At 48.4% G+C, this 24,341-nt stretch overlaps 1 protein-coding gene across 1 annotated transcript in view; it reads left to right on the forward strand.

Annotated features, from left to right (window-relative positions):
- Positions 1-24,341, forward strand: part of LOC134958734 (cytosolic carboxypeptidase 6-like) — a 604,642-nt gene that overhangs the window by 279,974 nt on the left and 300,327 nt on the right. The window contains exon 2 of the mRNA XM_063941483.1: positions 11,790-11,915. Coding sequence (XP_063797553.1) covers positions 11,790-11,915 — 126 coding nt within the window. The remainder of the gene's footprint in view (positions 1-11,789; positions 11,916-24,341) is intronic.

Genomic DNA, 24,341 nt, shown 5'->3' on the forward strand with positions numbered 1-24,341 from the left:
CAATCGGTCAAAGCTTTTCGGCTTCCCAGCATGCAACGGGCCCGTCCATATATCCCCGCCTCCTGGCTCAGGCAAATCAGTTTTTTGTTTGGTGCGGCAGGAGCCGAACCATGGTCAGAGGGCTGCTAGTTTTTAGCAGCCCTAAGCTTTCTTATTTTATTTTTATAGTCTTACTATTTTTTCTCTGTGTCGGATATACCAGCAGGTCCAGCAGACGTTACCAGGCTGAGGCCGGAGCACGGGGAGAAGGTAAGGCATCGGTTCCGCTTAGAAGGTTAATATGTACACAGCCGCACTGTTTTGGGAGGAGACTACCAAACAGTCGCTGACGTGGCTGCCACCTCGGGTGCACCAGTGCTAAGCCTTAGGGATCAGAGGCTCCAGGAATAGTATGAGGCCGTGATCCCTAGGGTTCATGTCGGCAGTAGGGAGTCAGACGCTCTCCTGGTCACCCTCCCCCCGGTTCATGACCAGTTTCCTCTGAGTCTCCTGCCATCAACTGTTTTCCCGCTTCCATCTCAGACGCTGTACACAAAGGGGACCCTGTCGCAGCATAGGCGGCTGTGTGACTGGTGCGTCTGTGTTCACTGAGCATCTGTGTTCACTATAGGTTCATGGAATGGCAGTGTACACTAGTAGCGTCTGGATCCATTCAGCGTTCGCAAACGTATTGTTGGTCCTGGAAGCGAGGTAAGTCTCCCTGTATCCCACTCTACTGAGTACGGGTAATACAGCACTAAGTCTCTATCTACCTTTTTGAGTATGAATAGTTAGATAAGTGCCTATTGCATATGAGTCTGTATACTATTACTGTTGTTTCTTCGCTATGCGTCTGAAATCTGAATACGGTAGATCTGTTTAAACATGATATACACTGCTCAAAAAAAATAAAGGGAACACTAAAATAACACATCCTAGATCTGAATGCATGAAATATTCTTATTAAATACTTTGTTCTTTACATAGTTGAATGTGCTGACACCAAAATCACACAAAAATTATCAATGGAAATTAAATTTATTAACCCATGGAGGTCTGGATTTGGAGTCACCCTCAAAATTAAAGTGGAAAAACACACTACAGGCTGATCCAACTTTGATGTAATGTCCTTAAAACAAGTCAAAATGAGGCTCAGTAGTGTGTGTGGCCTACACGTGCCTGTATGACCTCCCTACAATGCCTGGGCATGCTCCTGATGAGGTGGCGGATGGTCTCCTGAGGGATCTCCTCCCAGACCCGGACTAAAGCATCCGCCAACTCCTGGACAGTCTGTGGTGCAACGTAGCGTTGGTGGATGGAGCGAGACATGATGTCCCAGATGTGCTCAATTGGATTCAGGTCTGGGGAACGGGCGGGCCAGTCCATAGCGTCAATGCCTTCGTCTTGCAGGAACTGCTGACACACTCCAGCCACATGAGGTCTAGCATTGTCTTGCATTAGGAGGAACCCAGGGCCAACCGCACCAGCATATGGTCTCACAAGGGGTCTGAGGATCTCATCTCGGTACCTAATGGCAGTCAGGCTACCTCTGGCGAGCACATGGAGGGCAGTGCGGCCCCCCAAAGAAATGCCACCCCACACCATTACTGATCCACTGCCAAACCGGTCATGCTGGAGGATGTTGCAGGCAGCAGAACATTCTCCTTGGCGTCTCCAGACTCTGTCACGTCTGTCACATGTGCTCAGTGAGAACCTGCTTTCGTCTGTGAAGAGCACAGGGCGCCAGTGGCGAATTTGCCAATCTTGGTGTTCTCTGGCAAATGCCAAACATCCTGCACGGTGTTGGGCTGTAAGCACAACCCCCACTTGTGGACGTCGGGCCCTCATACCACCCTCATGGAGTCTATTTCTGATCGTTTGAGTAGACACATGCACATTTGTGGCTTGCTGGAGGTCATTTTGCAGGGCTCTGGCAGTGCTCCTCCTGTTCCTCCTTGCACAAAGGCGGAGGTAGCGGTCCTGCTGCTGGGTTGTTGCCCTCCTACGGCCTCCTCCACGTCTCCTGATGTACTGGCCTGTCTCCTGGTAGCGCCTCCATGCTCTGGACACTACGCTGACAGACACAGCAAACCTTCTTGCCACAGCTCGCATTGATGTGCCATCCTGGATGAGCTGCACTACCTGAGCCACTTGTGTGGGTTGTAGGGAGGTCATACAGGCACGTGGAGGCCACACACACTACTGAGCCTCATTTTGACTTGTTTTAAGGACATTACATCAAAGTTGGATCAGCCTGTAGTGTGTTTTTCCACTTTAATTTTTAGTGTGACTCCAAATCCAGACCTCCATGGGTTAATAAATTTAATTTCCATTGATAATTTTTGTGTGATTTTGTTGTCAGCGCATTCAACTATGTAAAGAACAAAGTATTTAATAAGAATATTTCATTCATTCAGATCTAGGATGTGTTATTTTAGTGTTCCCTTTATTTTTTTGAGCAGTGTAGTAATATACATACTTGAAATGTAGTTTTAGTTGATGATGTGCTCATATTGCGTATTATACTAATGTATAACATGTGACTGACTGCTAGTGTGATTGCTGACTTTACTATAATTCTGTAGTACTTGGGGTTTCTGAGGGCTGCGATTACACCTAGTAGTTGTACAGAGTAGCAGCTATGGAGAAGAATAAGGTTACCACAAACCTTAAAGGTATAATGTTTACAAAGGAAATGTTACTCCCAGCGCTCACTCATTATACAAACGTAGGGCTATATGTTTTTTTAAAAATAAACTGATTTATTTTCTTTATAAAAATATAAATACATATAATATATATGTTTACTCTATTAAAAAAATCCTAATACCGGTATTACATATACGGACAAACAAATAGTGTGAAAAAAGTAGCTGAAGATTCAGAGTGAAAACAATAGAATGAAATAATTAGATTAAATAAAATAAATAGAATAGAATAGAGTGGATAGAAACGCTAATGTGCGTTTTACTCTACCCACCAATATGTATACGTGGTTTCTTATTAGAAAATAGATAGTTCCAAAAGTCCAGAAAGGTGTTTTGACTTGCTTAGTATCTTTTCGTTCTCTTGGTATTTCCTTTATAGAACAACTGATACTATGTTTCAACCAATGCAATTATAATGGTTACAGTGTCTCAGTTCAAGCGCTGGTCCTGGGTACGTGTGTGTCTGCCGGCAGACTAAATGGAGCTGTGCTTTCTGTGGAAATCATGCTAGTAACCACAGAAAGCACCAGTGGCTGATCTGCGGCACAGAATACAGCACCGTGCCGAACTCAAGATATCGAAAATCAAATAGAACAGAAAACATCAGGAACAAAAACACAGACAATTGCACGGAGAGACACCGAGTAAGGGCGGAGGTAACGTGCTCTATACAACCCACGAGAAAGGGCAGACCAGAGAACAAAGGGACAGAGTATGAATGAATGGACATCCTGACGAAGCCCGAGACTGCAGGTGAAACGCGTAGATTGGCTACGGACTTGGACACAGATCACATTGTCCTCCCGCAGCACAGCTCCATTCAGTCTGCTGGCAGACACACACGTACCCCAGACCAGCGCCTGCACGCGCCTCCAGCAGGGACATCCAGTTGGACTCAAAGGGGTTTTTCCGGACCAGTGCGGGCAGGCACCTCCGGCAACAGAGAGTCCGTGAGTAACACCTCACAAGTTATCCACTTGAACTGAGACACTGTAACCATTATCATTGCATTGGTTGAAACATAGTATCAGTTGTTCTATAAAGGAAATACCTAGAGAACGAAAAAAGATACTAAGCAAGTCAAAACACCTTTCTGGACTTTTGGAACTATCTATTTTCTAATAAGAAACCACGTATACATATTGGTGGGTAGAATAAAATGCACACTAGCGTTTCTATCCACTCTATTCTATTCTATTTATTTTATTTCATCTATTTATTTCATTCCATTGTTTTCACTCTGAATCTTCAGCTACTTTTTTTCACACTATTTGTTTGTCCGTATATGTAATACCGGTATTAGGATTTTTTAATACAGTAAACATATATATTATATTCATTATATGTATTTATATTTTTATAAAGAAATTAAATCAGTTTATTTTTAAAAAAACATAAAGCTCTACGTTTGTATAATGAGTGAGCGCTGGGAATAACATTTCCTTTACTATAATTCTGTCAGTTTTTTTCTATTCCGATCCTCAATGTTGGTGCATGGGTAGGGTCGGATTGTATGTCACTTTAAAAAGCTTACAGTGATTACAGTCACAAATTGTGTAGTACACTGTGGAAGTGTTGACAATTTATCATGTCTAAGAGCGGCAAAGGTGAGGAAGATACCCTAACAGCAACACCAACACTCATATCATGTCTGTCTTGCAAAGCTGTGTTAACCTCTCAGGATTTGGTTCAGGATGGTTTGTGTGCAAATTGTTTTAGCTTTCACCAGGGTCTCTTGAAAAATACAAGGCAGATTCAGGTGCAAGTTGATCCACCTTGGGCTATGTTTGCACAGACATTATCCAGTATAGCTGAACGGATAATTCCTCCAACTCCTGTACCAGGGATAGGTTACACAATTAACCTTTACTTGCAGCTTCCCACCTGCGGTTTATCACTTCTAGCAGCAGCCTCTCAAAAGAAACAGGCTAATTAGCCAGTGGTTTTGACTCCAACCTGTTTCTAGTTCAGAAACCAAATGGGTCATTCCGGCCCATTCTCGATCTGAAAGTGCTGAACAAATACATTTGGGTACCTCGGTTTCATATGGAGACTTTTACGTTCCATAATTTTGGCCATGGAGACAGGGGATTATATGGTATCCCTGGATAAACAGGATGCTTACCTATATGTTCCTATAGCACTGTCCCATCAGTGTTATCTCAGATTTACTATCCTCCAACAGCATTTTCAGTTCCAGGCCCTACCTTTCAGGTTAGCCACAGCCCCCAGAGTATTTACCAAGATTATGGTGGTAATGGCAGCTTATCTCCGCCAGCAGGGGATAAGAGTTTTTCCATACCTCGACGATCTATTAATCCTGGCACAGTCGCAGGAATTGCTTCTATGTCATCTGCAACAGACAATAACGTGTCTGCAAAGACACGGGTGGCTCATAAATTGGGCAAAATCGTCTCTGGTTCCGACACAGCGGATGACTCACTTGGGGGCTGTACTAGATTCAAGTCTTCAGAGAGTAATTCTACCTCTGAACAAGATATCCAAAGTTCAGTCAAGGATTCAGTGCTTGTTACAGAGTCAAAAGGTATCCATTCACTCAGCAATGCGTGTGATGGGATTGATGGTGTCAACATTCGACATGGTGGAGTATGCACAGTTCCACTCGAGGCCTCTGCAGCATCTGATTCTTGCCAAATGGAATGAATTACATCAGACGATAAAAACGCAGACTATGGTTCTTACGATAGAAGTAAGAAGGTCATTAGCCTGGTGGCTACAGACAGAGCCGGATTGACGGCAGGGCGGAAGGGGCGGTCGTCCCAGGGCCCTCACACAAGTGGGGCCCCCACACACTGTCCTCACAACTGCAAAAACACATCAGAGTAGGAGTACAGCATTTCCCTGTCTCCTCTCCGTCCTTCTCGGCAGCTGAGATGTTCCATTACAGCTGCGGCCGCCGAGGAGCTTCAGTGTGAAGTCTCGCGAGATTTGACATTATCTCGCGAGACTTCACACTGCTGTGAGTGAAGTTCCACGGTGGCCGCAGCAGTAAGGAACAGCTCAGCTGCCGAGAAGGACGGAGAGGAGACAGGTAAATGCTGTACTCCTACTCCAATGTTTTTTTGCAGTTGGGAGGACAGTGTGTGGGGGCCCCACAAATTTGTTGCCCAGGGGCCCCCACAGACCTTAATGTGGCCCTGGCTACAGACATCCCATCTGGACAAGGGGAGACCCTTTTGGATATCAGATTGGGAAATTCTGACAACGGATGCCAGTCTCCAGGGCTGGGGAGCAGTGTCAGGAAGGTTGTGTTTCCAGGGGCAATGGACCAAGGAAGAAGGTTGCCTGCCAATAAATATATTGGAACTTCGGACCATATACATGGCACTGATTCAGGCAAAGGCCATTCTTCGGGAAAAACCAATCCAGATCCACTCGGACAATGCGACGGCATTAGCATACCTCAACCATCAGGGAGGAACTCACAGTCGAAAAGAGATGAAGGAGGTAAGTCACATACTAAAGTGGGCAGAACTTCATCCAGCCAAGGGGGTCATTCTGACTTGATCGCACGCTGCCGTTCATCGCAGCGCAGCGATCATGTCAGACGGCTGTCATTGCCTATCGATTGCCTCTGACTGATTGACAGTCAGATGTGGTCGCAGGGCGGCACGGCTGCATTTGCCCGCTGTTTTGTTGGCGCAGTCTGGCCAATGCAGGTGTCGCCAGACCGTGCGGGGGGCGGGCTGCATCAGCTACGTGATGTCACACGCAGCCACTGCGACTCGGGCAGTGATGAGTAGCTCCAAGCCAACACGCAAAAGCTGCGCTGGCCGAGAGCTGTGCAATGCTTTTGTACATCTGCGGTGGGAAAGGGGGGACGGGCCTGACATGCGGGGCGGACTAGCCCTGTGCTGGGCGTCCCCCCGCATGTCAGTGTGCCTGATCGTAGGGCTACGATCAGGTCTGAGTTAGGCCCCTTGTCCGCAGTGTTTGTTCCGGGGGTCCTAAACTGGGAAGCAGATTTTCTCAGTCGACACACCATTCAGGCAAGCGAATGGACTCTACACCCGGAGGTCTTCCAGAGTCTAGTATACAAGTGGGGGTTGCCAGAGATAGATCTCATGGCGTCCCGTCAGAACAACAAAGTTCTCGCATACGGGTCAAGAACAAAGGATCCCAGAGCGATCTTTGTGGATGCCCTGTCAGTGAGATGGGACTTTCACATGGCTTATGTGTTTCCTCCAATCACCCTATTACCCAGGGTGGTGAGAAAGATAAAGCAAGGAAAGGGTGCCGTGATACAAATAGCTCCGGCTTTACCCAGAAGGCTATACCCACACTGACACTCTCATGCATTCACTCTCCTATCAGCAAGTACTCATTGCTCAGTCAGGATTGGAAATTGGTTTTCCTACTGACTAATCCAGTTATGTTGCACACACCCTATATGAGCTGCTTGAATATATAGAGGTACGATCCACCAGTGCTGATAGCTCCTCTCCAAACTGTCAGACACAGAGGGGTAAATTTACTAAGGTGGGAGTTAGATTCTACTAAGATGGGAATTAGATTCTACTTAACATTAGCTTAACAGCCGCTTCTAGAAGATAATAGAATCTGATTGGTTGCTATGGGCAACATCACCAGTTCTAAAAAAAAAACCTCCCACCTTAGTAAATTTACCCCAGAGACTGGTAACTAGTAATGTTAAGAATCCCAGTGGGGGTTAGTTATGAAATAACGTCAGTTGCAATGTCGGCGACAATCATCATGTTGTCATGATACGTTGACCATGTCAACATTTATCATATAGACAGTAATGAAATGTTTCTATGTTAGAATGTTCTCATTGCCTAGAGGTAACTTACAGTACATTCTCCTGGTGACTGCAGTGGCATCTTCCGGGACCCAGCGGTCATGTGACCATCCCTTCCGGTCAGACTTCCAATTCAGTGTTCTTAAGTATTTCTTCCCTATCCCTAATCACTACCTATAACCCTCCCTTTAGTGCCTAACCCTAGCTTTCTGCACTCAGACTAACTCTAACCTCCCCCTGCAGCCTAACCCAAAAGGGCCCCATACACTAGAGCGATAATGCCCGATTTCATCTGATTTTGGGCATTCGGCCCAATATATCGGATGAAATCGGGCATTTTGGAGGAGTTTCCGATCTGATGCGCATTGCCGTGAGCATCGGATCGGATCCTCCAGATTGAATGTGCTGCACATTCAATCAGAATCGACCTGGGGGCATGGCTGGGATCGCCCAAGCTACATCGTATGCAAAAGGACAGCATACGATGTATCTTGGGCGATCCTGCCCTCCGGGAGGCTGCCGGGGCGATCGCCTGCGATCGCCTGCGACATGTGGTTGCATAAATGTATGGGGCCCTTTACTCTCCCGCCCACAGCCTAGCCCTTTTATCAACATTCTGACAGTGTTGACATTTCACCTGTTGACATTCTGAGTGTCAACATCTTGTCTGCCAGTATATAACAATGCTGACATAACTGTCGACATCATGTGTCCATACTTGCCTACTCTCCCGAAATGACCAGAACGGCCTCCCGGAAAAGTAGGCAAGCCTCTCGCATCCATCTTGCCCCCCCCCCTACACCCCCGCACTGACCCTTGCTCACCCCCCGCAGCCGCCAAATACTAGTGGAAGTGTGGGAGGGGCGATGATGCAATTTGCGTTAAATCGAGCCATCGCAGCCACGCCCCCCACTGTACAATGCAGGTAATGCTGGTGTTGTATAGTGGGGGCGGAGCCACGATGATGCACTCTCGTCTCCACGCCCCTTGCCCGCCCCCTTTTCAGGAGCACCGCCCCCTGTTGAGCCGAACTGTCTGCTCCCAGAGCAGCCAGAAAGTCGGCAGGTATGGTATCGACATTATGAATCCCTATATTGTTATTGTTAACCTTTAAAGTACATATCCCCAGTGAAGTGGTACCCTCATAGAAGGGCTATAATAAGGGACTACGTAGGAAGAATGAATAGTCCAACAATGCACAACTACTTGGAATAAGCTTCTTTGTGCTTTAATTCTAAAATGACTTATTGGTACTATCATTTTATTCTGTGCTTTTTTGTAGTATCCCTTGTGTCTGTTACCATAATATATATGTTTCTTTGAAATATTATACTCTGACTGCACACTCAGTTGACTCATAAACTTCATCCTCAGTGGTATTAATTCCAATAATGAATCCTTCCCAGACTACAATTATGGCAACACTCCGAGAGAGCAGCACAACTGACGAAGCAATATTGTAAACATATTGGCAGGAAATGTAGAGTAAACATAGATTTACAAGGAATATTAATATAATTTAATTCTACATTGCTTGAAGTTTTGATTTAAGCATGTCAAAACTTCACTATTTATGTGACTAAAAGATGAATATAAAATGTGAATGTATTTGGCACCTTAATAATACGAATACTTATCAGTGACAGCTTGTCATGTAAACTGACATATTCCACTGGAGTATTCTATTAAAAATGCTGGAGTATTACTGTTTCAGTTTTCGAAGGGAGCATCCCCTCTTCAAATTCACGGCATGCTTTTAACATTTGTATCTGAGAATGAGAACCGGAACTTTAATATATGCAAAAAGTACGTTGATATCCCATGCAATCATTTATTAAAATTGCTAAATTGTAGAATATGTAAAAATGTGAAAAGCCATAAGGACCTGGAACATATTTGTCTTCCCTTCTTTTATCATTTAAAGTAAAACCGAACCTGAAATAAATATTTCGATATGATGAAGGGGATGGAAACCTCTGGCACCAGTTACAGTATGTGCCAAGAGTGTCTGGCTGGGAGCCATGAAAGCAGCAGGGTGGAGCAGGGCGGAGATGTCTCAGGGGTGGATGTCACATGAATGTCCCACAACTAGACTGTCTCTCCAGCTAGGAACTGTGCAGTGTTCCCTGACCGATGTTACAAAGTATTGCTGTCATCCTGGTATTTTCATCCTCTGTGTGTATGTGTTGGGTACGGGAGTCCGGCGCTGATGATGCCATCGGTCACATGACTGACACCGCCATCCTGACAGTCATAATCCCGGCACCTACAAGGCAAGAATTCTAACCCTCTCCAAACCCTTACCCTCCCTTACCGCAGCCTAACCCTAACCCTTCCTTCTTGCAGCCTAACCCTAATCGGGTCTGGGACTCAAGGTCGACACCAATTAGGTTGACACCACTTAGGTCGACACTAATTGGTCGACACACCTTAGGTTGGCACCAGCCCAGGACTTACTCGGCCTCTGCGATGATCGGGGCCGGAACTGACGTCACGTATTCTCCCACAAAACGCCGGCTCCCTCCTGTGTTTTTCCAGACACTTCCTAGAAACGGTCAGTTGCCACCCACAAACGGCCTTCTTCCTGTCAATCTTCTTGTGATCACCGGTGCGAATGGATTTGTCACACCATCCCGTCGCTGTCTGACGCTTCTCCTCGCTGCGGACCGTTGCGCCTGCGCATTGTGGTGCATTCGCATGTACAGTTCACACCTGATCGCTCGATGTGCGAAAATGCACAACAGCGATCAGGGGTGTCGTACGGTATGCTGGCGCTCGGGCTCCCGGCGCCCAGCATACCGGCGCCGGGAGCCCAACCGCTGGCATACCGACAGCGTGGCGAGCGCAAAGGAGCCCCTTGCGGGCTCGCTGCGCTCACCACGCTGCGGGCACGGTGGCGCGATACGCGCGCCACACTATTTTATTCTCCCTCCAGGGAGGTCGTGGACCCCCACGAGGGAGAATAGTTGTCGGTATGCCGGGTGTCGGGATTCCGGCGCCGGTATACTGTGCGCCGGGATCCCGACATTCGGCATACAGAAGACCACCCGCGATCAGGTCTGAATTACCCCCTATAGCAGCTACATAATGGGAGTAAGGTGCAATCAGGGATATTCTAAACTCTTCAGGGAGTCAGGGAGATTGCTACTATTTCAGGGAGTCTCCCTAACAATCAGGGCAGAGTTGGCAAGTTATGTACTCTATAGCATACAGTAGGTCCGGCCACTTACAGCATGGTAGCTCCCAGTTAGCAAAAGCAGAACTCATAGGGGGATATTTATAAATTATTGGTACTTGGGAGTTAATGAAGGTAGTAACAATGTTATTTTAAATGTTGATAGTCTAGTTACTGATATATTTTGTGGATAAAGGTGCTTTGTCCAGTCCTTAAATTCTAATAATTGATCTTTAACTACCTACCCTGAAAAACTGTACATATTACTGTATAGCCCATAGGCTACAAGCTTGGTACATTTTATTTTAGCAGCCTATATAGAAACCTATGAGGGCTGCTTTTGTGAACGATAATGGGAGACTGCAGTAGATACCGTATCTCCCCGTAAATCCATATTTTTAAAAGAATAGGGTGGGGCAGGGAAATGGGCATTTTTAAAAACTCAGTAATTAAATAATATTTTTTTTACCCGAATTACAAATATGCCATCTCAAAGTACATAGTATGCCAATTATTTCTTAAAGATCACATCTTCGAGGTGACCTCCGTCTCTGCACAGGCATTCCTCTAATCTTCCATGCATGTTTTCCATAATGCAACAAAGCATCACCACTCCACTGTTCCATGGATACTAAATGCAGAGGCATCACTATGTTTTGTGGCAAAAAGGGGACGTGACATTGTGGGAATGGGCGTGACCTCACAGGAAGGGATGTGGTATTGTGGGAAGGGGCGTGGCCTCATGGGAAACAGGGCGTAGCCTTGTGGGGCATTGTTGCCCACCACTGGGTAACACTGTTCAGGGGTCCCGGAGATACTGGACTGCCTCCAGATATTGTTTGTCTGCAGTGCCGGCTTCTACACTGTGACAGGAGCAAAGTGCTGTGTATAATGCTACAGTACAGCACCTAGCTCCTGTAACTGAGCAGGAGCCGGCATTTTGGTGTAACCCCTCGGCGGGTGACAGCCGGTTGCGGCCCGCACTCCCGTAATGACGCCACGGCTAAATGGCATGATGTAGACAAGAGGATGTCAGACAATGTAATTCCCCCATTCCGTGTTTAACTTGAATGTGATGCTTTTTGTCCTGCCCAATGTGGCGATGTAAAGTTAATATTGACTATATATGTGTTTCTGTTTAACACAGGAAATGGAATGGAAAGTGACACAGCCGTCATGTCTCGGAATGTTGGCAAACTGATAGTTACTCCTCCTGACTTTTATGGGCAACCAAAGAAAGGGCACTTGATATTTGATGCCTGCTTCGAAAGTGGTAAGTTTTATAGCATGAAATTCATCAATCCTACCTATTGCCTTAGCGAGCTTGTGAATTAACTGTATGTGGGCCTGATGATGACATTTTGCATAGCATGAATTGTACATATATATATACCGATGCTTGCAGAGAGAATGTATTCATAAGGGTGTGCGCAGAGTTGCTTATACCACAGTTTTGCTCCGAGAGGTGGAACAGTTGAGTGAAGGAGTGCGCAAATTTGTCTTGAGTACAGTAAGACCCACACAAATACCGTCTGTGGGTACTTAACAGCTGGTGCAAAGATTCTTTATCATCATCATCATCAACATGGACCTTTGCAGTCTTTGCAAAAAGTATTATGGAATCCATTAGAACTCCTAGGCAGCAGCACCAGATTAACAAGGGGCGGATGGAGCTACAGCATGATGATGGCCAGCTGCCTAGCAGGCACACAGTCAGCCAGAAAACATAAGTTTCTACTTTGTATGTATGTAGGGTACCATTGGGGCTCATAGTGTAGGGTGTGTACATGCCCATGAGGCTTTGGCCACACCCACACAGCACTGACCTCAGCTCCTCCACATCTCAGTATAGGTCCTTGAACAATCTGAGCTCTAGGTCCATGTGGCCCTAAATCTGTTCCTGCTTTGCAGTGTCTGCTTGTTAGACAAAGTGTAGAAATACTGTATGTTCCACTTATGTTCTCCTTAAGCAGGCAGTTTTGCTCTAGAGTAGCATACTATTGCGTTGAACACACACTGATCCAGACGTCCCTGTAGTTTGGTAGGTGGTCCCCCAGATTGATCAGACTCTTAGGTATGAATCAAGCAAATTTGATATCTTATTATTTGGTCAGATCAATAATGCTGGACATCTAAAATCTTTTGATCAACTTAAATCTGAAGTTTCCGTATCAAAATTCTGTTTCTTTATATACCTACAACTGAGATACACACTGTGGAGTCACAGGGCCTAATTCAGACCTGATCTCAGCCGCAAATTTGTTAGCTAATGGGCAAAACCATGTGCAGTGCAGGTGGGGCAGATGGGTGGTCTTCAGGTTGCCGGCTGTCGGGATCCCGGCGCACAGTATACCGACACTTTATCTCCCTCTTGGGGGTCCACAACCCCTCTGGAGGGAGAATAAATAGCGTGGCCCGCAGCATGGCGAGCGTAGCGAGCCTGCAAGGGGCTTATTTTCGCTCGCCACGCTGTCAGTATGCCGGCGGTCGGGATTCCGGTGCCGGTATGCTGGTCGCCGGGAGCCCGGCCGCCGGCATACAATACTACACCCGGGGCAGATATAACATGTGCAGAGAGAGTTAGATTTGGGTGGGTTATATTGTTTCTGTGCAGGGTAAATACTGGCTGCTTTATTTTTACACTGCAATTTAGATTTCAGTTTGAACACCCCCCACCCAAACCTAACTCTCTCTGCACATGTTATATCTGCCTCCCCTGCAATGCACATGGTTTTGCCCATAAACATCCTAGTGATATTTGGTGGACCCCTTTCTTTGAAAGTAAAGCATTCATAACCTAGAACCAGAAATAACGACACGGAGACTTGAATTTTGGCAGAAAATTGCTAGCTATTTATTTGTCCCTATCCATTAGCAAACCTGTAATAAAGAAATTAATTTAATATGCCGCTCCAGCCGGCATATGGTGGCGGCCCAAAAGAACGGCTCAATTAACCTAAATTAACCTTAAATAACTAATCCTATAAATTTACTAAAACTTATCATAAACCGGTAATAGGTGACAACTCAACCCCCACAGTAACTACCCACCGCTCCTGGGTGCCCTGCCGCTGCCTTCCCGGACGGGTGGTCAAGCGGCCATAAGTCGATGGAGGTGAGTGCACCTAAACCACAACAAACTGTAAAACACTACAGTTTTCCCTACAATACAAAACTGCCGTTCTTTTCCGCCAATAAATAGCCAACGATACACCAGCCAACAACTTAACGCCAAAGCACCACGTGCCAGAATCTCTTAGTACCAGGGCGGGAGGGTGGGAAAGCAAATCCACCAAGAGAACTAAGATGGCCTCACCTTCCCTATAGATATCAAACCCTCCCCCTAAAAGGCTGTACTTTCCTAACAGCTAGGTCCACCCCTCCCAAGATGTTTAACTCTTTCCTTTCCTATGCAGTCAATTCTCTCTCCTAAACATCCTAGTGATATTTGGTGGACCCCTTTCTTTGAAAGTAAAGCATTCATAACCTAGAACCAGAAATAACGACACGGAGACTTGAATTTTGGCAGAAAATTGCTAGCTATTTATTTGTCCCTATCCATTAGCAAACCTGTAATAAAGAAATTAATTTAATATGCCGCTCCAGCCGGCATATGGTGGCGGTCCAAAAGAACGGCTCAATTAACCTAAATTAACCTTAAATAACTAATCCTATAAATTTACTAAAACTTATCATAAACCGGTAATAGGTGACAACTCAACCCCCACAGTGACTACCCACCGCTCCTGGGTGCCCTGCCGCTGCCTTCCCGGACGGGTGGTCAAGCGGCCATAAGTCGATGGAGGTGAGTGCACCTAAACCACAACAAACTGTAAAACACTACAGTTTTCCCTACAATACAAAACTGCCGTTCTTTTCCGCCAATAAATAGCCAACGATACACCAGCCAACAACTTAACGCCAAAGCACCACGTGCCAGAATCTCTTAGTACCAGGGCGGGAGGGTGGGAAAGCAAATCCACCAAGAGAACTAAGATGGCCTCACCTTCCCTATAGATATCAAACCCTCCCCCTAAAAGGCTGTACTTTCCTAACAGCTAGGTCCACCCCTCCCAAGATGTTTAACTCTTTCCTTTCCTATGCAGTCAATTCTCTCTCCTAAACATCCTAGTGATATTTGGTGGACCCCTTTCTTTGAAAGTAAAGCATTCATAACCTAGAACCAGAAATAACGACACGGAGACTTGAATTTTGGCAGAAAATTGCTAGCTATTTATTTGTCCCTATCCATTAGCAAACCTGTAATAAAGAAATTAATTTAATATGCCGCTCCAGCCGGCATATGGTGGCGGTCCAAAAGAACGGCTCAATTAACCTAAATTAACCTTAAATAACTAATCCTATAAATTTACTAAAACTTATCATAAACCGGTAATAGGTGACAACTCAACCCCCACAGTGACTACCCACCGCTCCTGGGTGCCCTGCCGCTGCCTTCCCGGACGGGTGGTCAAGCGGCCATAAGTCGATGGAGGTGAGTGCACCTAAACCACAACAAACTGTAAAACACTACAGTTTTCCCTACAATACAAAACTGCCGTTCTTTTCCGCCAACAGCGAAAGACTCATCCCCAAAGTCTTTCGCACCGCCACCATAAACCTACCCTAACTCCTGCAAAGCGAAACCTAGATCCTCCAGAAAAAACATCATCCCCTCATTGGATAGATGTACTCCATCATGCCGGAAAAGGTGGCTGTCTCTGAACCGAATCCTCGGGTGGCGAACCACCCTCCCTCCGTGGGACAGCACCCACTTTGCCACCGCCCCGTTCACCTTTTTCCGGGCCTCGTCAATCTGGCGCCCATCCGCCACACCCCTCCAACACAATCTTGGCACCATCATTGAAAAAACCAACACACAATTGGTCCATGTTGCGGCCACACTTGCCAGATCATGTATCATGGCCCACCGCAGATCCAAGGATGTCCTCTTCCCCAGGTCGTTGCCACCTAGATGGACAACCAAGACCCTAGGGACTCCATGCTTGCTGGCCTGACTCACTAACCTACTCCTCAGCTCACCCCACATCATTCCTCGCCAGCCAAGCCATCTGACACCCTGTGCTCCAAGCAATGCCTGAGCCCCCTCCGAGGCCACAAACCTGGCCGCCCAGTAAATGTAAGAGTGGCCAACCACCCAAATGGCCAAATTGTCGTCAAACCATCCTGAAGGGGAAAAGATGGGTAAAATTGATTACTAAGAGGCTTATTAATTGTTTACACTGAAGGATCTGCCAAAAAGAAAAAACTTTAGATCTCGCTATTGCAGCAGTCACGGCCTAGCCGAACTGCACCATGCTTCGTTGCCAATTTAAAGCGCAATTAAAGACACAAAGGGGAAAGATCAAATAAAACTAACGAAATAAAACAGGGAGGGGGGGGGGGGAGGGGGGTATAAAATGGGAAACACATGTAATAACTCAGCTGGAGGTGAAAGCGTAAAGACCTGCGGAGGGACTCTGATTAGACCAGATTAGCCGAATTGTAGATTAGAATTCAGTCCGTCAAGTCAGGCAAAAAATCGCAAAATAACTCCAGACCCCTGCTGCCGACTCATGCCAGCAACGGCGAGTAGCTAATCCCTGAGTAGGATAACAAAAGGGGAAAACACCAACAGACGCACAACACCATAACTCACAGAACTGGTACAACATAATACATTGCAAATAAAACAAAGCACTAAGCGCAATCCGACCTCTCATGCAACGGGGCGAATATATCGTCTGTAACTTGACGACTTCCCTCGCCCCACCGCCTGGATTTCAGATCTGGAGAAACCCGCCGCAGCAGCCGACGTCGCCGCGCCTATTCGAAAGGAATGGGTACCGAACGCAGCGGGTGGGAGGCCCAAGCTCGCTAAACAACGACTCAGCATCCAACGGAACTCTTATTTCGTCACTGGCAGCCCGTCATAATGCAATAGCCATGACCCCTCCCTAACGGGTCGCACCGCCACATATTGCATCGCCAGACCTACTGGGCAAACGCTCTCCTCTTGCGCTGGAACCATAGTGACCCAGCGACCTCTCCCCACTTGGTCCGTCTTAGAGCGCCTTAATCTGCACAGCAAGGACCTCTCACACACTACTACGTCTCCGACCAGCATGCGCGACTCTGCTCTCTTGGAAGGCGCTACCAACTCCGAAACCCTAAAGGCCCCGTGGTAAGCCAATGAGAACGCCAAACTGCACAAAAGTGTCTCAAACCTGGACGACGCGACTCGCCCCACCGCCGCGATGACGGCCGGCAACAAAGCCGCATCGATGGGCCGCCTCCTATCCGGGGGCGTCGGCGCCACTCGCGTCCACCCTTTCATTGCCTTCCGCAGAACATCGCTTTTTGTCACATCGGGGACGCCCCGCAGCTTGCAGAAAACCAGACCCCAGCCAAGTACCGGGATACCACCGCTCGGGACCTACCTGAAACATACAGCTGCCAAATAAAAGAAAGCATCAGCCGATGCCTGCTCTTACCTTGTTGCTGACGACCTTGGACAAACTCCTCCCACTCATTCCAAGCATGTCCGTAAGCCTGGAGCGTGGCTGGCGCGACTGACCGCAACGCTATACCCTCCAGTCCGGCCCGATCACCTGCCAAACCTAACCGGGACAATGAAAACCTTGCTCGTTGGCCTCAGGTGCCAACAACCAACACCTCTCCCACTGTCCTCGCGACAAAGCGTCGACAATCCCATTCTCCAAACCGGGCACATGTTGCGCGCGGAACCACAGGTTCCTACGCAAGCATGTCAAAAGCAATTGCCCTAGCACCCGCATAACCACCAACGACTTTGCCCTCTGGTTATTAATCGCATGCACCACGCCCAGATAATCGCATCTAAACAAAATGCTGCGATTAGCCAGTCGATCGCCCCAGACCTCCAACGCCACCATAATGGGAAAAACTCCAGAAGCAAAAGGTCCTTCGTGAAACCCCCGCGATGCCATTCTGCCGGCCACGAGGCCGCGCACCAAGATCCCTCCAGATGGCAACCGAATCCAGAGGAGCCCGCTGCGTCGGTGAACAGCTGCAACCTAGCGCTGTCCGCCATTGGGGCCTGCCATATACACACCCCGTTGAAGTCCTCGAGGAATGAGGCCCATATTGCCAACTCCCTCTTAATCTCTGAGGACAAACGCACGAAATGGTGCGTTCTGGCACACCCCGCAGTCGCCCTTCACAGCTTCCGGCAGTACACACCTAAAAGCGAACTCAAATGAGCCGGAAGGCGCCTGGAGCCTTCTTAGGAACCACCCCCACTGGAGAGATGACCAAGTCATCCCCCGAAGGAACACGCCGCGTTGTTAAACGCGAAACATTTTCCTTTTGTGGTGGCACGCCCCCCTGCGCGGACTGCCGACCTACCTGACTTGGCCAATCCGCCGTCCGCGCCGAACCCCTGGGAGGACGACCCTGCGTGGTGCCCATCCGCCCCCGGCTTCCGGGGCTCCTCCGCCTGTAGCGAAGCCCGGGTGACCTTGAGCCCAACCTCAACGTCCTTGAACCCGAAGTCCATGACCTGCAAACCTTCCTGTTGTTCCCTGAATTCCTGATCGTACCTGCGCCACTCCGATCCCGAAGACGTGCGCTGCATGTCATGTACGAGATGCAGGTACCTAATTATATTCGTGTGCTCTGCCGGCCTGTCCTCCAGGTAAGATGCCGCGAAGACCCAGAACCCGGCCAGGCAATTATCGAAGGTACGGAATGCCTCAGCCCCGATGCCCTTCTTTGCGCCGCCACCTTATACTCTTTCTTCGCGACCTTCGTCAATACGAACACGTCCACGAAGTCCCCCCTCCAAATCTTCTTGCGGCAGCTATCTCGCAGCCCCCGCAGTACAGCAGTATAGACGAATCGCACGACACCGGGCAAATTGCGAGCTTCTTGGCCCTACGCGCTTCCTCGCTAAGCCGCTTGCGCCTGTTCCGCTGGCCCGCTGCCCTCTTGGCGAATTTAGTTGCCCGCTTCTTTGCCCTAGTTGTGCTACTGACTTCGGACGCCTGTGACGACATTGAAGATGAAGAGGAGGAAGAGGAAGAACTACGCGAACTAGAGCTCGTGGAGGAACCCGAATACCGACTGCACCACCTTACCTGATGCTGCCGACTGCCCCGACATGGAATCTTCCGGCGCGTCCAAATCGTTGCCTTCCTCCTCGAAATCTGCCATCGCCTCATCCCCGAGCTCCCTTGAAAAAGAGGAAGAAGCGGAGGACCCCTCCAGCACTCGCGGCACATGCCGCGGCCTCCGTGCTGGGGGCGTTGCGGCCGTGAGCTCCCCCGCGTCCTGCCCTGGACCCTGTTGTAATTCTGCGGCGACCGTCCCGAGCTCACGGCAGGTGCGTGCCACCCGCTGCGCCGTCATAGCCCGCAGCCCGCCGGAACGAACAACCGTTCTAGGGGAGGCAGCCGCGGCTAGCGGCCCTAACACCTTCACCGCTGTGGCCAGGGCCGAGCCAGCGCTCCGGAGGGGTCGTGACTGCCCCAAAACGCGGTCCTGGGTCCTTCGCCGGGGCCCGCGTGCGACCACGTGCTCGCCGCCCGACATGCGTGTGCCGGGCATCCGACGCACGCTGCCCTTGCGGGAAAGCGGAGGCACCGCTGTCGACGCCCGCACTGCCCTCGCCTCTGAATTTGTCCCCTCTTCCCGTGTATCGGAACTATCCGATGCCGCAGAGGGGGGGTGGGACCGCCGCGAGCTCCTGCGGCGCGTGCAGCAGCCCCGCGGCCACTAACCCATTCCCTGTCCCCCCTCCTCCCCCGCAGGCCGCTAGATTCCGGCCCCGGGGGAGTGATCTGAAAAGACCGGGAACCCCGCGGCGCAGCAGAGCGCGTGCGCACCGCTCCGCTTGCAGTGGACACGGGCTCGCGCACCTCCCGTGCGCGCACCCCGTGACCTCTTGCTGCCGCACCCCTTCTCCTTGGTATCGCACTGCCCTGCCAGTGATCATAATTGCCCTGTCTCCCCCCGGCTCCCGCCGGACTCCGGCTGCCTGGGAGATAGCAGGGGAGACAGCAGGGCCGGCGGCGCTGCTGCGCACACACGTGCGCGGCTAGCGGCGCCAGAGGCGAGCGTGGGCGCGCGCCCCACTGCTCTCTGTCACCACAAGGCCTCTTGTCTGGGCTCCTGCATTAAGAGCCCCATTAGCTTAACCTGGTTGATCACTGCCTCTCCCCCTCCCTCTCCGCTCCACACCGTGTTCCGGCTGCGGGGGAGAGGGCTGAGGAGACAAGGAGGAAAGCGGCGCCGCCGGAGCCGCGCGTGGGCGCGCGCGCGTCCCACCGCTTCCGGTCCGTGCTCTCTCAGCCGAAGCGTTTGGGGATGACGCCGTGCGAGGCCCTGCGACAGGCCTCGCTCGGCTGGCCACGTCCCCCGCCCAGTGCCCTCCCCCCGCCTGGAACCACTAGCCGGCCCCGGCAAGGGGGAAGAGCTGGGCATCGAACTCAGTCTCCGGTCCCTGGATGAGCGCCCGGCGCGGCGCGCTCCTGCGGGCTCCCGGCTCTGGGGCTTCCCCGGCCATGCCCGGAGGCAAGGGCTGCTGCCCGCCCACCTCCGGGCGGCCTGACTCCCTCTCTGATCCTCCTCGTCGGCCGCTCCCGCCAGTCACAGCCGGCCCGGCTTCCGCCAGATCCCTCGAGGAGGCCCTAGGAGACGGGACGCCGTCCCCAGGGCCAGCCAGCTCGCCCCCGGAACCAGCCCCCACCGCCAGATGAGCGGTAACGGGCTAGGGTCCTGGCGGACCGTCGTGGGCGAGTGGCAGCCAGAGCACTGATGTGTGACCTAAATGCAGGGAGCTGACAATAGAGATGGCTACTGACTCTGTCTCAACACAGTGACTCGAATCATCAGGAAGTGTGAATGACTCGAGTCACTCACTGTTTCATGAGTCGAGACAGCAGCAGCAGCAGCTTCTCTCAGACAGAGGGAGGAAACTCTGTGTCCTGTGTCCTTCAGTCAGTGTGTTCTGCTGTCTTTAGCTGTGATTGGCCAGAGGCTATACCAGGTGACACCCAGTGGGAGGGGGGAGGGAGCAGTCACGACTCACCAGTCAGTGGGTGCTGTGCTGCTGTGCCTGATCCATGTCATGAATCATGATTCATCCTGAGTCTGCCAGTGAGTTGAGACAGTTGTACACTGTGTAGACTCAGTGAATGAATCCGATTCATGCAGCAGGAGGTGGAGCCCCTGTGGTACAGGGCTCTCGGCTCAGTGCTCACTGATCCTGCTCAGTGTGATTGTGGGTGGCAAACTCCCTGGAGGCTAGATAGTGTATAATATAATAAATCCAAGGCCACCTAAAATCATCCAATTAGCAAAGTATGCAAAATAAAAAAAAAATGTTTTTATTTGGTTTAGTTACAGAATGAATGATGTGTTTCATGGCTGTTAAGCTTTCTCTCCTCAGCCAAAAGTAATGTCATATTCTCTAACTAGTATGCAATAAGTGGTTATTAATAATATATCAACATAACAGTAAATCTATGTTAATATATTATTAACAATCAGGGCATAAGCAGCTGCCTCCCCCAGATACACTGCACAATCACTGCAGCTGAATAACTCCATGAGTCCAGCACTGATCCTCCAGCACTGGCAACTCACTGATTCATGTGCAGTCTCTGCAACACATTCCACTACAGATGAGTCATGACTCATGTGCCGAGACACTGACTCCAGACACTTCACTGAACTGAGTCATGTGTCTCAGCTCAGCTCAGTGAATCACTTTGCCCATGACTAGCTGACAAAACACTGAAATGTATAAATCCGGAAAAAAAATGGGGGGATTCTGCAAAGCAGCACTCACCCCAAAGCAAATCCACCAAGAGAACTAAGATGGCCTCACCTTCCCTATATATATCAAACCCTCCCCCTAAAAGGCTGTACTTTCCTAACAGCTAGGTCCACCCCTCCCCAGATGTTTAACTCTTTCCTTTCCTATGCAGTCAATTCTCTCTCCTTAGCTAACAAATTTGCTGCTGCGATCAGGTCTGGATTATGTTTGAGGTTCATCCTCCAATAGCTTACACTGTCCAGTTTAAGAAATTCCATTAAAAAAAAGACTCAGCAGATTGATCTCCCGTGCTGCATTTATGTTTTTTTGATGCTTCTAATACTCTCAGATGGATTAATGACTTCTAGATATCGATGGGAGTACAACGCTCCCGGTTTTGCAGATAAAGAGTGTTATCAAGTACAGGGAGGGACTAAACACGACTACTCACAAGTGCATCTAGTTTGCCGCGATGCATGTGTACGTTAGTGTGCAGTGCACATGCGACTACTCGCATCTGCAATCCATTGACTTTGCATTATACAATTGCAGGTGCATATAGTCGCAGCCTGCCACATCAAGTTGCTGCAGCGATGCGTATGAACGTTTCTATATCTGTATCTCACTATTCAAAAATTGTTTTTGGATGGGCAGGTGACTATCTACAGAGTGACCCAGATGTAGTGACCCTTAAGGATCTTTCTACATATGTCATCCAATTCACTGGCGTATCTGTAATGGGCGCAAGGTCCAAGGGGCCCCACACACCGCACATCCTGCACCCATTTAATTATTATACCTACCACTCGGTTGGCCCGGTGCTGGCTGCAGATCTGCATAAATCACCAGGAAAATGGTTGCTGTTGCCATTTTCCCGGTGATTCGAGCATGCGCAGTAGAAATGTCCCCACAAACGCCATGTTACCACCCATGAACAATTACTTCCTGTCAATCAAACTGTGATCGCTTTTCGTTTAGGCTGCAAGCACAGAGCGATTGCATTTTGCCCTCCGCGCATGCACAATGCATTTGCAGCGTATGCACAGTCTGATGATAATCGATCAGTGCGCGTGTTCTCACATTTGCAAATTATAGTGAATCAGGCCCCTGGTACACTATTTGCAAGCTAAATTGCAAGATTGAGGAAAAATTTGCACAATAAAGGGATAAAGTAGCAGGAAAAAATAGCAGTATGCAGAGGCAGAACTCTGGGAGGCAACGGAGTCATCTGCCGCCGGGCTCCTGCTCTGAAGGGGGGCTCTTCTCCTCCCATTCTGTGACACCATTGAAATAAGTTAATTGATGGCTGCCACTATCTTTTCACTATATGAAGTTACTTCTCTGACAATGACACATAACTTTATATAGTTACAATTCTCATGCTTCCTGTACTGGAGCAAATAGCTCCATCCGTAAAGTGTCTGCTGTCAGTGGGTTCTAATCCTGGTTATGACTGCTAAGAAATGTGTGATTAAAATAAAAGACAATGAAATGTAAATAAACTATATACAGTATACAGTAAATAAAAAATTCAGAACACTCCACACACACAAACACACACGCGCGCGCGCACACACATACATACTGTATATTATGCACACATACATACATATATTTATCTAAATATAAGGGGGGGGGGCAATTGGTATGAACTTGCCTCCGGGCAATTGGGACGAACTTACGCCACTGGCAGTATGGAAATCATGCCAGCCTTCTTGCGCATCATGGCAGCGTAGGGATAGCTGTAGGAAGATTGAGGACACCTCTGTAAGCTTATTTTGTTATGTGAAATATATTATTTGTATATCACATTATTATTATTCACTTTGCAGTTTACCGTATTAAAGAAAAAAATGCTATATAATATACAAGTTATGGTTTTGTTATAATTAGTATTCTTATCTAAAAATACTTCATTAAAAAAAAATTACATAATTAAATAAAACATGTTAAGAGATAAAGTACCAGCCAATCAGCTTCTGCCTTATATTTTACAGGCTGTGTTTGAAAAATAACAGGAGCGGATTGGTTGGTACATTATCTCTCACAATTTTATCTCTCTCCCAGCTTTGATAAAAGTTTTATTATAATAATTAATGCATTTCCTTAAAATAACTTCTGCTCTCCTTTCTTTCGTCATATAAGACACAACAGCAGACCTGTAGCTCACTATATAGAGGGAATGTATATTTACTGTATCAAGAGTCTGCAAAGTTGTACTATTGGCGAATGCTGCAGTACATAAGGTACATTATATGAGAAAAGGGTGTCTGACTGGGTTGTATTTAAGATTAATTATGTACTCTTTCCAAATATAGCATGTCTGTTACTTTAAGGTATTTCAATGAATTTGTCTACATCAAGGAATATCTAGAAGGAATGTTTATGTAAGGTTGTGAGTCAATCTGCAAGATCAAAGGTTTGTTCCAGTTCTTTCTAATACCAGAGAAGTTATCAAACTGATCAATAGGACTTTGTGCCTTTCATCTAAAAACAGAAGAGAATTATCTGCATACAATGTGATGCTCTCAGTTAAAGAGCCTATTTGTAAACCTTTTATGTTATAATCATTATGAATACTATGGGCTGGAGGTTTAGTAGCTATAGAAAATAAGAACAGGGACAGAGGAAAGCTAAACTCCTGATTTTCCATCCACATCAATATTAAGGGGGGAATCCATTTATACCCCTTTTCCACCACAAAACCCGAGTCTGACCTGTGTAATATTTAGTGATGAGCGGGTTCGGTTCGTCAGAATCCGAACCCCCCCCCCCCCCCCCGTACTTCACCCATTTTACACGGTTCTGAGGCAGATTCGAATCTTCCCGCCTTGCTCGGTTAACCCGAGCGCGCCCGAACGTCATCATCCCGCTGTCGGATTCTCGCGAGATTTGGATTCT

Source organism: Pseudophryne corroboree, chromosome 9 (assembly GCF_028390025.1).
Source record: "Pseudophryne corroboree isolate aPseCor3 chromosome 9, aPseCor3.hap2, whole genome shotgun sequence".
NCBI lineage: Eukaryota > Metazoa > Chordata > Amphibia > Anura > Myobatrachidae > Pseudophryne > Pseudophryne corroboree.